Here is a 13,125-nt window from a genome sequence, read left to right as displayed (position 1 = left end):
AGATGGACTTGCTTTTCAGACCTAAAAAAGCCTACTGTTTTGAGGAAGGGAAATGAAATGACAGAAGCACAGAACACCCAATAATAATTCTGTTATTTTTACATATGTTCCTGTCTTATCCCCGAGCCCACCTACAGAAGGCCATAAGCTCCTTGGAGGAATTCAATTTTCAATCCCCTGGGTAATTTTCTCCAGTGTCTTGCACATAACTGATAGTCAATATGTATTTGTTGAGTAAAAGTGTAACAAATGAATGGATTATTGACAGTGAAGGCCAAGTACTAGCCAGAACTAAGTGGTGTATTGATTAAAGCCTTGAGCTTCCTGATTACCCTCCATATAGGGAGATGGGATCAAAGTCTGAGATATTTATATTCATGACATCCAAGGACCGAGGGGTGGGGGAGGGTAAACTACAGAGGAACATATTTTGGCTAGGTAGCCGAAGAAAAGCATTTCTAATTGTTAGAGCAATCCTCAGAATGAACTGCTTTGAGAGATATTAATACAAATGACTGGTCAGTGGAGATATTCAAGCAGAAACTAGATGATTACTTGGGGGTGTAGATGTTGGCATTCCAATATCATTTGTGTCAGACTAAGTGATGTTGCAGGTCTATTTTTACCCCAAGGGTTCTATGATTTCATAAAGTTATGATTCTGCATAATCATCAAGTTCAATTCAGCAAGTATTTATTGAGCCCTTACATGCTGCCAGGCATTGCCCTGCGTGGACATTAAGGCAAAAACGAATAATATCAGGCTACCGCCCTTTGAAGTTGCTGGGACATGGTTTTAGTAAGGTCTCCTCAGACCTGCATTTGGGTGTTACAATCTTATGTTCCCCTTGCTAATTGCACCTGCCCACTCAGGACACTGGTTCTCTTCTTTCCAGGCTGGAATCGATGGAGAAAGCATCGGCAACTGTCCTTTCTCTCAGCGCCTCTTCATGATCCTCTGGCTGAAAGGAGTCGTGTTCAATGTCACCACTGTGGATCTGAAAAGGTAACGTACGTTGCATAAATTAGGAGTATGTTTAGCTGCATGAACAGAGAACCTTCCATGAAGGAGGGCAAAAGCCTTCCATGGCTCCCAGCAGCCCCCTGCTCACACGTCATTGTCCAGAACTGTGTCTCAGGATCCAGTCTTAGCTACAAGAGAGTCTGCAAAGGCAAGTATTTCACTTGGTGCCCAGCACTTCACTGACCCGATTAGCAAGTTACGATTAGCAAAGAAGAAGCAAGGAATGGACATTGGCATTGCAACTAAGTGTCTGGTGCACATATGGGCACAGACATCTAAAAACATAGGATTAGTCATTTCAGTAGTACTAAGGCCATCATCCGTGGGACCCTAGCAGGACTTCAGGTGTGAGAGTCTGAGTCTTCAGAGAGTTGTGATCTAGACCCTTTCCCATGCTATGTTCCCAGCTTTAGAAGTCCTCAGTGTGACAGTTCTAGATTACAGGCTTGGACGAAAAGCAACTACTGTTCTGTTTTTAGAGTGCAGTTTAATGACTTACAAACACCAGGAGCCACACTCTTTTCACTCCTACAGAATGTATTCTGTTTCCTGTCTTCCACCTGTTGTTTAAATGTGGAACAGCTCGAGGCTCACCCCATAAGTGTTCATCTTCTGCCTCTACCTTCATCCGTGGTGAGCTTGGCATATTCTCCTTGTTATCTTTATGTGAATTGTTCTATACCCAGAGCCCTGCTATCATCTAGATAGTTTCACTTGGATGTTCTCTTATCATGTATGTCTAACATTGTATACATCAATTTGTATCCTTTTCCTCCGAGTTGAGCTCTTCTTGAACTCCTTTTTTCTTCTATTTTCTTTTCTTTTTTTTTTGAGACAGAGTCTCACTCTGTTGCTCAGGCTGGAGTACAGTGGTACGATCTTAGCTCACTGCAACCTCTGCCTCCTGGGTTTAAGCAATTCTCTGCCTCAGCCTCCCGAGTAGCTGGGATTACAGGAACATGCCACCATGACAGGCTAATTTTTGTATTTTTAGTAGAGACGGGGTTTCACCATCTTGGCCAGGCTGGTCTTGAACTCCTGACCTTGTGATCCACCCACCTCGACCTCCCAAAGTGCTGGGATTACAGACGTGAGCCACTGCTCCTGGCCTTTTTCTTCTATTTTGTAGGCACTAAACACTTCCTGCTCCTTTCTATTGCTGCCTTCATTGTTGATCAGTAGCCAAGTCTAGAGCATTCTCCTATTGCACTCTCTCTTCCTCCAAACTCTCTTTTTCATTCTCAAAGCCTACAACTGTTTCAAGTCTCACCACTGCCACCCTGAGAGTCTCATTGTTCTTCAAACTGGTCTTCATCTTTCCAGGTTCACACATTCTCTTTTTCTCTCTCTCTGACCCATCCTTTATGTGATTCTAAGGTTATTATTCCTAAAATAATGCTTTAATCAGGCCACTTTCATGCACAGGAAACCTTTGATATTTCCCATTGTCCATGGACTTGATGCATCCGAAGCCCCGATTTGTCTTTTCCTTCATTCTTCCCAACACTGTTTCCCAACACTTCTCACTGTGACCTGTCTACTCTGTCAGGCTGGCCTGCCTTCTGCTGTTCTTCTTCCTTTGAGCCTCCATCCCTTGGCAGAACTGCATCCTCTGTCTAAAACAGGCCCTCTCTTCCTTCTTGTCCGGGCCCCAGGCTCAGCTTCAGCCCCATCCCCTCTGTAAGGCCTACTCATACCCATCCCACCACACTCATACAAGCACACCTATCAACCCAACCTCCCTCCAGACTCACCCAGCACCTGTTGTCTATGTTGCCTTGTGTTGTGATTTAGTGTTTCATCAAGTTCTGAGGTCTGCACCCCTAATGCTTTACAACTGGTAAATGCTTTCTCATTTAAAAAAAAAATCACATAATGTATAATCCTGTGAAGGAGGTCTTACTTCTCTGTGTTATTTGAGAAATAACTGAGACAGATATATATGAGACTCACCCAAGATGCCAACTAGAAATTAGAGGGGCTAAACGCCATCTGCTTGGTTCAAATACTATGCTCTTCATAATACCTCAGTTATGAAGTTTGTTTCATCTTTCAAATGAGACCTTCAATCCCTCAAGGACAGACTGGAATCGTGTTTTAAGTTTGTTTGTATCCTCCATAGCAACTAGTTTTTCACAGGTCCTCGAATACTATCTGTCAAATAAATGAACTTGCATCCACTATGCAATTAATGTCTGCGATAACTAAAGAGAGCAGCAGACTTATGAAAAAGCAGCTTCCTTCAGTGCAGAATTGGAGGTGTTTGGATTACCATGTGTGAGAGAGGACTTGTATGTTTGCTGGAGAAGAGAGTGGGAGAGGGAACCACCCCTGCCCGCGTGCTTCAGATGGTTTGGTTCCTCCTTCACATGATCACACCTGGTCCAGCCAACACCCCTTTGACGTAGACCAGGCATGTAGCACCACTCCATTTTTACAGATAAGGAAACTTTCTTACTGCCCCCTCTACCCATGAACACACACATTAATTTCTAAGAAAACTGATTTATTTTCCTGGCACTACACTTTAGTGACTGAATAATCTTGAACTTTTCAGAGCCTCAGTTTCCTCATCTGTACAATGGAGACAGTGTCTTCTTAATCAATAGGATTATTGTGAGAATTTATCGAGGCAGGCCGTGTAAAACATTTGCAATCGGTCCTGTACCTGACTCATAGCAAGAACTCGTTGCGTGTTGGCTATTCTTAGAATTATCACTGGGTTCATGGAGCTGGCAATCCAGTAAGGAAAAGAAGACCGATCCTCATTACATAATTCATAAATCATACCTGGCAATACGTCATCCAATGCTAATGATATAGTCTCAACTATAAATGCTGAAGCAGGGTCAACAAAGACAGAGGGCTGCAACTCTAGCTAAGCATCAGTGGCCATAGGCAGTACTTCCCAAGGGCGTCTGACTCCAGTGGCCACAATTCTCCAGAATCCCAGGAAAAAACCCACCACCACCACCATCACCACCACCACACATTCCTGTATCTGTAAGCCACAGAGAGGTGACTGAGAGCACACACGTTGCTGCCTTGTGTCAGCTCTAAAAAACAGGAGCAAATAAAGAATGTCCTTTCATTGTCTAAAATGAGGGACATGCACAAAGTAAACAAAGGGACTAAGTAAATTAGATTTTAAAAATACTTTCCGTCTCAGTTGTCTGAGTTCCAAGTGCCTCAGAATGCAGCTGGAGAGTGTGTGTGTTTGGGGAGGGACATGGGAGTAGCACAGTAATTGAAATTCTTCTCTTCCCCTCCCAAACTGATTACGCCAGGAATTTGTTTCATTACAGACTCCTCTACTCCCACTGTTTACTTTTTTACAGTTTCTGCGTTTAATGTTTTCCACTCCCGACTCCCACAAGAAATGTGGCATTCTCAGAGAGAGCATTTGGGGTGAATCCCAGCCCCGTCTTGGAAGTCGCCACCATTTTCCCTCCTCTTCCCTAAACATTTTTAGTGTAACCCTCCCCTTTCCCATTTTCCCCAATCTGCCAAACCTTCTTCCCCCTCATTTTGCTCCATTCTTGCTCTTGCATTCTGACCAGCTGGCGCAGACACAGAAGCACACTCCTGGATATTAACAGGACCTAGCCATGTCAAACACAAGGCCACTTTCCTTTCCACTGCACTTGGCCTTCCTGCAGGTAGTCAGTGTGCTCCCCAGTGCACGCCAGAAATGCCACTTAGCACTGCTGTGGGCTAAGTGCAGGAAGTTCAATTAATTGTTCAGTTAATTAATTGTTCATTCATTCAGTTGGGACTGCGTTCCAGAATTTCACCCACTTCTCCATCATCTAGGCCTTTCTTTCAGGATAATTTAGGACTCTTGGGTCTCCTCTTTCCCAGGGGGGAGAAATGCACTGTTGCTTTGGTTATTTTGGATTTCTTTAAGTGTCTGACCCAGAAACTAACAGGCACACCAAAGAGCTTTCTGTCTTCTTAGGGACCAAATTTGCTGCCTATTACATATATATGTATGTGTTACCTAAAAGATCCTACTGGGCCCAGCAAAGTTTGCTATAAGAAGAAATAACTTTCATAAATCAAGTGATCTATTTGAATTCCATCACAAAGCAGAAGTTGCATTTACTTAGAAAATAAATTGTTTTTAACTTAAGATAACATTTAAGTAACCCCATAATTTTTAAAAATAGGCACAATTTCTGACTCCTAGGAGGTTTTTGATTTATGTATGTTGAACAGAATTTTTAAAATTTAAAGAAAAATAACTTCTTTCTAGTAAATCTAGTAAATGTTCTCAAAATAAGTCATATTTTGAGAACAGTAGACGCTTGAATTAAGTTAAAATACTGTGAAAGGTAGACTATGGTGGAGCATGAATACTGTAGCAGTGGAGTTGCCTACTGGTTCTCCCCACATTTAACTGAAAGCCGAAAGCCTTCATAACTGGATTGAAGTTTTTACCAATTTGAGACCAACATTTGATTTCTACTTTTGCAGCTAAAATCACTCATTTTTAAATTTAAAATGTATGAGTTTTTATTGCTGTTGTTGTTTTGAGACCAAGTCTCACTCTGTCCCCCAGACTGGAGGGCAGTGGTGCCATCAACGGCTCACAACTGCCTCGAACTCCTGGGCTCAAGCAATCTTCCTGCTTCAGTCTTCCAAGTAGCTGGGACTGCAAGCACATGCCTCCATGCCCAGCAAATTTTTGTTTTGTTTTTTTTTTTGTAAAGATGGGGGTCTTGCTATGTTGCCCAGGCTGGTCTCGAACTCCTGGGTTCAAGTGATCCTCCCACCTCAGCCTCCCAAAGTGGTGGGATTACAGGCATGAGCCACTGTAGCTGAATCAAAAATGCATGCTTTATTCATGTAGCCATTAAAAATATGTATCTACTGAGGGCCTACTATATGCCAGGCATGGTTCTGGGTCCTTTCCCTCATGGAGCTTGAATCGTAAGGCTTTCTCTCAGGTATCTTCTTACTCACCAGTAGGAGGTTCTTGGTTCAGAATCCTTGGTAATAGCCTACCTGGTGTTTGTGGAGGAATAATCTTAGCAATAAGAAGACTTTTGAAAACATCTTCATTTAATAGTTTTGTTTTCAATCTAATAGTTTGTTTATTTTCCTGGCTGCCCAAAGGCCATATCAGGGGCTGTTTATAACTCAAAAGAGTATTCTGTTGAGTGTGACAAAAGGCTGACCAGTGTTAGACATTAGTTATTAGATATTAAAATATAAGTTACACACAATAGAAGCATCTAACTTGAACAAATGGCCCAAACTCCCAATTTTTTGTATCTGGAGATATTTATTAGGAGAAAAGTATGATCTAATTCATTAATTTTTAAAGTATGGAATTATGTGTAGCGCATTTTTGTTAGGCAGATTGGTGAAAGAGCTTTTAAAAGCAAAACCCCACCTCTCCCCTGGGTAATTAAAGCTTGGATCTGACTTAGATAGTCACCTGGATTCTCTCCATTTTTTCAATTCTTTCATTTTTTCAACTCCTTCATCTTGACTTGTTCCTCTCTCACTGACTCCACTGGACACACTTCCTGGGTCACACCACATTCTTTCAGAACTTTCTCCAACCTCCCCTGACCTATACTGCATACCATAAATCTGTTTCACCTGACAGGCATGTTGGATAGAACAGGTCATCTAAGTTACAATCAATCTTAGGTTTCCCAGAACAGGAAGCACCCTGCTGTAAGCCAACACCTGAATCTTGCTCTCTCTACAGAAAGCCAGCTGACCTGCACAACCTAGCCCCCGGCACGCACCCGCCCTTCCTGACCTTCAACGGGGACGTGAAGACAGACGTCAATAAGATCGAGGAGTTCCTGGAGGAGACCTTGACCCCTGAAAAGTAAGGATCTGTTTCTTTCCAGGGCTGTTGAATGGGAAGGGTTCATGCTGGATCTATAAAGTCCTGGTGTTAACTTTGGGCAGATGCATTTCCAAAGGAACCTCACCAGTCCAGAGAACAGGACCCTTTCTTCAAAGAGAGAGCCTAGGACCCCCAAAGGGCTGCCAATCTCAAAACCACTCCACAAAATCCACTCAAGAGTAGATATGGCCTATGAACAAGAGCCAGTCACTCCTACCTACACAGAGTGATTTTAGGAGCCCTAGGATACCAGGCCTCCCTCGCCCCAGTATGTTCCTTCTCTCCAGCTCACTTTGCTTGGAAGACGTTGAAGTGAGGGCAAAGTTTCCTTCATTTCAGAACCAGAGCCGAAAGGCTGACAGAATGAAAATAAGTCAGGAAAGGGTAACCCAGTGACTTAAAACAACATCCAGGGTCTTAAACCTGACCAAATCTGGTCTGAGTCCACAATTAAACAGATGAAAAAAATCAACTAAAAGCAGCAGCTCCTCTTCTGCAAACAGGTTCAGGGAGAGTATAGACCAGAGAGCTATAAGTTCTTGTTGGGTGACACATTGCTACTGATGGAAAAGAGCAGTAAAAAGAAGACAGATGGCTTCTAAAATTTACCCAAGCTAGACTTGTTCATTAAAGAATACTGTTATCAAGGATTAAAACAATCACAATTTTTGAAAAAACTAGAAAAATAATATTACATATAGAGTGAGGCATGAACTTTATCCTGTAGGGTATTATCCTGTAGTGAGTCCTGTGGGATATTCTGAAAGGGATTGAGCACAGGAGGTGGGGAGTCCGTTTTAAGACCTACTTTAGAGGTTGAGGGAAGTCAGTATCCTAGAGGACCGTGAAACTGGAGATAGAGGAATTAATTCTGGGGAGCCATTGGTGACTGTCCAGGCAGGACAGAATGAAGGGCTAAGCCAAGACAGGGCAGGAAAATCGGGGGAGAGGAGAAGGAAGGGTTCAGGACATACTGAGTAAGTAAAGTTAGTGAGATTTGACTACTAAAAACCACCATCCTGCATTTATTTTAAAGTTTTATTTATTCATCAACACTTTTACAGCCTTCATTTTGTGTCAGACACCATTCACAACACTTAGCTAATATGATTCATTTCATCCTTCTAGCATCCTAGGTACTATCATTATCCTCATTTCACAGTCAGGACAGGGAGAGAGTAAGTCACTTACCCAAGGTTGCACGTCTAGTGAATTGCTGTTAAAAAATTAAAACTGCCAGTCATGCTCCAAATAAGCCTTAAACAATCATATATTCTTCCTTAAAAATATTCTTTGTCATCCATATTCAGTCAGCTTATTTGCACACTGAGAGTGAAAAAGCCACCTCAAGCCCATTGGAAGCAGCTGAGTATAGACTTTAAATAAGTGCATTAATTAAATCAATAGGACAGCCCCACATACACACACACATCTCTGAAGAGGACACCAGCCAGCCACTTCACTGGAAGTGCCCTGAGGGAGCCCAGACTCCATCCCCCTCCCCGGGACTCAACCTCATTGCTGGCACTGATTTGAAATCCCACATGAAAAAAAATGCTCTTTTCAATAACTAGAGTTTAGACTTTGCCTGGGAGACCCATAGAGGAAAGTTCATGATGCAGTTAACGTTTTCCCTCTTAGAAGTAACACTGGCACTCAGGAGTGGGGGCTTCCATCATGATCATTAGGAAGTGGAAAGTGGAAGCAGTGAGGAGCAGAGGGGCCCATTTGGTCTGTTGCCAGGCAGTGGATGGAGGGGTGAGGGGCTGGGGTACAATCCTAGTCTGCTAGTGATGTGCTGTGACCTCTTGAGCCAGTCCCTTCACCTCTTGAACCAGTCCCTTCTCTGCTCTAGGGCTCAGTTCCCTTCTCTGTGACAGGATATCTCCCAGAGCCCTTCTTGCTCTCTGATTCTTCACATGCCCTTTAGCCAGGTTCCCTCACCACTACCACACCACCCCCAGTGCAACTGTGCCTTTCCTGGGCTGCTTCTCTAACTCAGGGGTCTCCAATCTGCAACTGCAGTGGGACCACAAAGTGGGCAGAGATTGCTGGAACTGTATGCCCCATGTGTCCTTGAATATTCTTCCAGAGGCGAGTCATCATCTGACTTCATCATCATTTCATCAGATTCTAAGTTTCCATGATCCAAATAGAGCTGGGCAGGGCTGGATGTGGACCCTCCCTCCACTCCCTCCTCTCCACCTACCTTCCCTGCCCTGAGCTCTGCTCCCACTGGTCCAGGTCCTTCTCTGGACTGCAGTTGTGTATAGGAGGTTTTATGAAGTGCATTCCTGCCATGTTAGTGACCTAACAATCCAGTACTCTAAGGTAGCAGAACCCTTGATGCTGTTAAAATGCATATCTCCAGAAGGCTACCAAGGTGGGGGCACTAAGGGTGAGGCCATCAAGTATTCCAGAGCATCCCAGGATTATACCTTAGATGCCTTTGCACCCATCAGACTGAGGCAGGTGCCACAATTACCTCCCAGTAAATGTCACCAAGCCAGTGCCTCAGCCCCATAGAGACCTGCTGGTCTGCCCAGAACAAACCACCAGCCTCACCAGCTTCCCCTCAGGCTGGGAGATGGAGTGGCTGGGAGGTTGTCAGGCCTCTGGAGCAGGACAGCCTGGCCTTCTGGTTCTCTAGGGGGCAGCAAAACCCTCATAACCATTCACCAAGCGCTGGTCGGCCATATGTTTCTCATCATACCACTATTTGTAAAGGCTGCCAAAAGCCAACACATTATGGGAGCCTTTTTCCCTTAGCTTTATTTTTTAAAGGAGAACACCACATACAAACACTCCAACCATTTTTTTCAAATCACATTTGATCCCAGGGAGCATTTGGTGTCAAAATGAGGAATCCAGGAAGTCTTAAGTTGTTTCTAAATGAGACTAACATCCATCCTTCTCCTTAGATTGATCTAGTGAACACTCGACAAGGAAGTGTTGTGATTAATGCTGGGATTACTGTTGAGACATTCTGGCCCTTGCCTTTCATCTCCTGGAGTGGCCAAAGGTTCTAGGATTCAGCACTGAGAGTCAGGAGCCCTGCCTCTGGCCACCTCTCTATGAGTGTTTGTCATATGACCTTGGGCAAGCCTCTCTCCTGCTCAGACCCTCCTTGCCTTCTCATCTCTAAAATGAGGGGGTGAAACTACATAGTCTCCAAGATGCCTTTTGTTGCATGTTCCACAATTCCATGAGTTTCTCAAAGTACTCTTCCAGAGCTGGTTATTGTCTCAAATAATCCTAGAACATAGATGCTGTAATAAAAATTCAGGAGGGTAAACTGATACAGTCTATTTACACAGCATGTCATTTAGTCAGTCATCTAGCAAGAATGATTTAAGTATCAACAAGGTTCAGAACACTGACAGAATTGGAAGACAACTTGAATTCATTATTTTAAAAAATGTATAGCGATAACTCACCGCAGTAAAAAACAAGAAAGTTCTGACCCTCTGGGAGGTAGAGAAACAGCCTCCAGACCTCCCACAGGATGGCATGGTAGCTGGGGGCAGGAGGTTTGGAGTCAGAGTGACTCGGGTTCAAATCCATACCACTAGGTTGTGCGATGTTGCAGTAACAAAGCGGCCATAAAATTCCAGTTGCTTAACAGAACACAGGTTTATTTCTCACTTGAGCAAATTCTGAGAGGGTAGGGTGGCCCTCTTCCATCCTGTAATTTTTGGAATACATGCCCTCCAAGGCTCCTTCAGCAGGGAGAGAGAGAAGAAAGATCTCCCAAAGTGTTTTGCAGGGCCAGGCCTGCAAAAAAAATGTCATGGTGACATTACTTTCCTTCCTATGCCATTGGTCAGAATCCACACATGATCCCAACTTAGGTGAGAGAGAAGCTGGGAAACAGAATTACATGGCTATTTAGTGAGTATGCATATTCTCCGCTACAGGCAAATGACCTGAAATCTCTAGAATCTTTAATTCTCACATCTTTAAAACAAGAACCATACTGTTGATCTTATAGGGCTATTGTAAAAAATAATACTAATGAGCCTAGAGCCTGATATGAAGTAAGAGCTCATTAAATGGAAGCTCAAGGAGTTAGAAAGAGTGGCCAGTGCCTGTTTTGGGTCTGTCTCCCAGGTGCAATTGTACAGACAATTGGTGACCTTAGGTCTTAAATCCCCGGATCCTAGGGGATATCTTTTAATGAATAAGCCAGGCCTCTTCCACCTCCAGAGATCTTTTGCTTACACAGCAGACATGAGTCAAACAAGCACACAGTCAAGGATTAGGAAAGTCGGATGCATTAACGTCCTTCACGTGTGAGGGGTTGATGAAGTAAGGAAGTGGGAACAATGGAGAAGGGATAGAGAGAGGAAGTCTTTCCACTTTTCAGCTCGTGAGAAAAAGGAGGGAAAACACTTAAGCTGCCATCAGCAAGGCCATTCCATCAGGACTGTCTTTATTTTTCTCCAGGGTATCTATCCCCAAAACCAGTATCAGGGCCTAGTCCTCAGTAGGTGTTTCATGCACATTGGTTTAATTGCATGGTGGGTATCCTTTTGTTCAGTGTCTTGGTTGGCTGTGGCTAGTCAGTGAGAAGTCAGCTGGAACTCTAAACCAGATAGGGCACTTACCATCTGCAATGGTTTTCTCTTCTTTTTTGCTACTATTTCCTACTTTTGAAATTTTTTTTTTTTTTTTTTTTTTTTTTTTTTGGTGAGAAGCCAACTGTTTGACTTCCCAGAATGAAAGTTAAGTGCATGCATTTGAAATAAGATATCTTAAAAACCGGGTGGAGAGAAATTTTCATCAGTTAGATCAGGAGTTAGCAGCTTTATCTGTAAAAGGTCAGATAGTCATGTATTTTTGGCTTTGTGGGCCCTTCAGTGTCTGTCACAATTCCACAGTGACACTGTGAAAGAAGCCATAAACTAGTATGTAAATGAATGGGCATGGCTGTTTCAATAATATTTTACTTATGAACACTGAAATTTGAAACTCATATTATTTTCATGTATCACAAAACAGTATCCTCCTTTTGAGATTTTTCAAGCATTTAAAAATGTAAAAACCATTGTTAGCTTGAGAACCACAGACAAATAGGGGTCATGGGTCACAGTTTGCTGACTCCTGAGTTAGAAAAAATTATCATCTCTTTGATTATCATCAGATCACATCCAATGTTATTTCAAAGCTGTTTCTGTGAGTGAAACACTCTTCCTTAGCCTTTTAGAGAAACAGAATGTACTTTGTAGCCCACTTATTTGCATATTTAAAACACGCCATAAATATGGAGGTAAAATGAATGCACTTATCCTATATAGCATCCTCCCCCGGTGTAGTTACTGAAAGTTGCGAGATTAACATCTTAGAGACACGCTTCCCACAGGAACAAAGCTCAAATGGAACACTGCACTACACAGTAAAATCACAACAAGTCCTAGTGCTTGGGAAACAGGATGACACCACCACAGCCCCCTGAATACACGATCCTCTGTCATCATCTTGGATTTGGTACCACACATCCCTGTTTGGCCCAACCTGATTGTGAAGAAATGATCAGATGACTGAAAGTCTGACCAATTGATGAGATACAGCAAAACAAAGCAAGAAACCCAAACAAGCTGTCCACTGAGGTGCATTTTCTAGGCCTTTCTGTCTTTACATTATCAAGGAGAAACAAAGAACACTTGGCATTTGTTAATAGCAATTTAAGTCTATCGATTCTAATAGCATGCTGGATTCTATGTGAGAAGGCCAAAATAGAAAGAGATGACACTGAATTCCTATGTCTTGGTAGATTACCTAGTATCTTGCAGGAAGCCCTGCTGTGTGCCCCCAGCCACAGCAGATGAATGTGATGATTCTCAGTATACCCAGGAAGACATGTGTGTGGAGCATCGGTGCAAAGCGCCCCCTCCTGATGGATGGAGACAGCTCCTCCAAGGTGGGCAGCTCAGCCTTTAAGGTTCTGGGGCTTTGAGAATCAACAGCGGAGTTTATGAGAAGCCACACAATGTGGAATTTAAAACCTAGTCTTCCACTGTGAAACTGCCTGGGTTGGGATCCTGGCTCTGCCAGGCAGCCATGTGACCTCAGGCAAATTGCTTAACCTCTCTATGCCACCGTTTCCTCATGTGGGAAATTAGGCTAATAATAGTACCAATAGAGTTGTTCTGAGGAGTAAATGGTGAATACGTGTAAAGGGAATAGAACAGTGCCTGCCTGCTGCACAGTAGGTGCTCAATGCAAATTACCTT

At 43.3% G+C, this 13,125-nt stretch overlaps 1 protein-coding gene across 3 annotated transcripts in view; it reads left to right on the top strand.

Annotated features, from left to right (window-relative positions):
- CLIC5 (chloride intracellular channel 5) overlaps positions 1–13,125 on the top strand; it is a 118,081-nt gene that overhangs the window by 59,453 nt on the left and 45,503 nt on the right. For all 3 annotated transcript variants that reach the window (XM_001142749.6, XM_016955635.3, XM_009451390.4), the window contains exons 2-3: positions 896–1,005; positions 6,746–6,871. In XM_001142749.6, the coding sequence (XP_001142749.2) occupies positions 896–1,005; positions 6,746–6,871 (236 nt within the window). The remainder of the gene's footprint in view (positions 1–895; positions 1,006–6,745; positions 6,872–13,125) is intronic.

The sequence above is a fragment of the Pan troglodytes genome, chromosome 5, assembly GCF_028858775.2.
Source record: "Pan troglodytes isolate AG18354 chromosome 5, NHGRI_mPanTro3-v2.0_pri, whole genome shotgun sequence".
NCBI classification, from domain to species: domain Eukaryota; kingdom Metazoa; phylum Chordata; class Mammalia; order Primates; family Hominidae; genus Pan; species Pan troglodytes.
The sequence above is the reverse complement of the archived record's forward strand: the minus strand, read 5'-3'. Positions and strand labels throughout refer to the sequence as shown.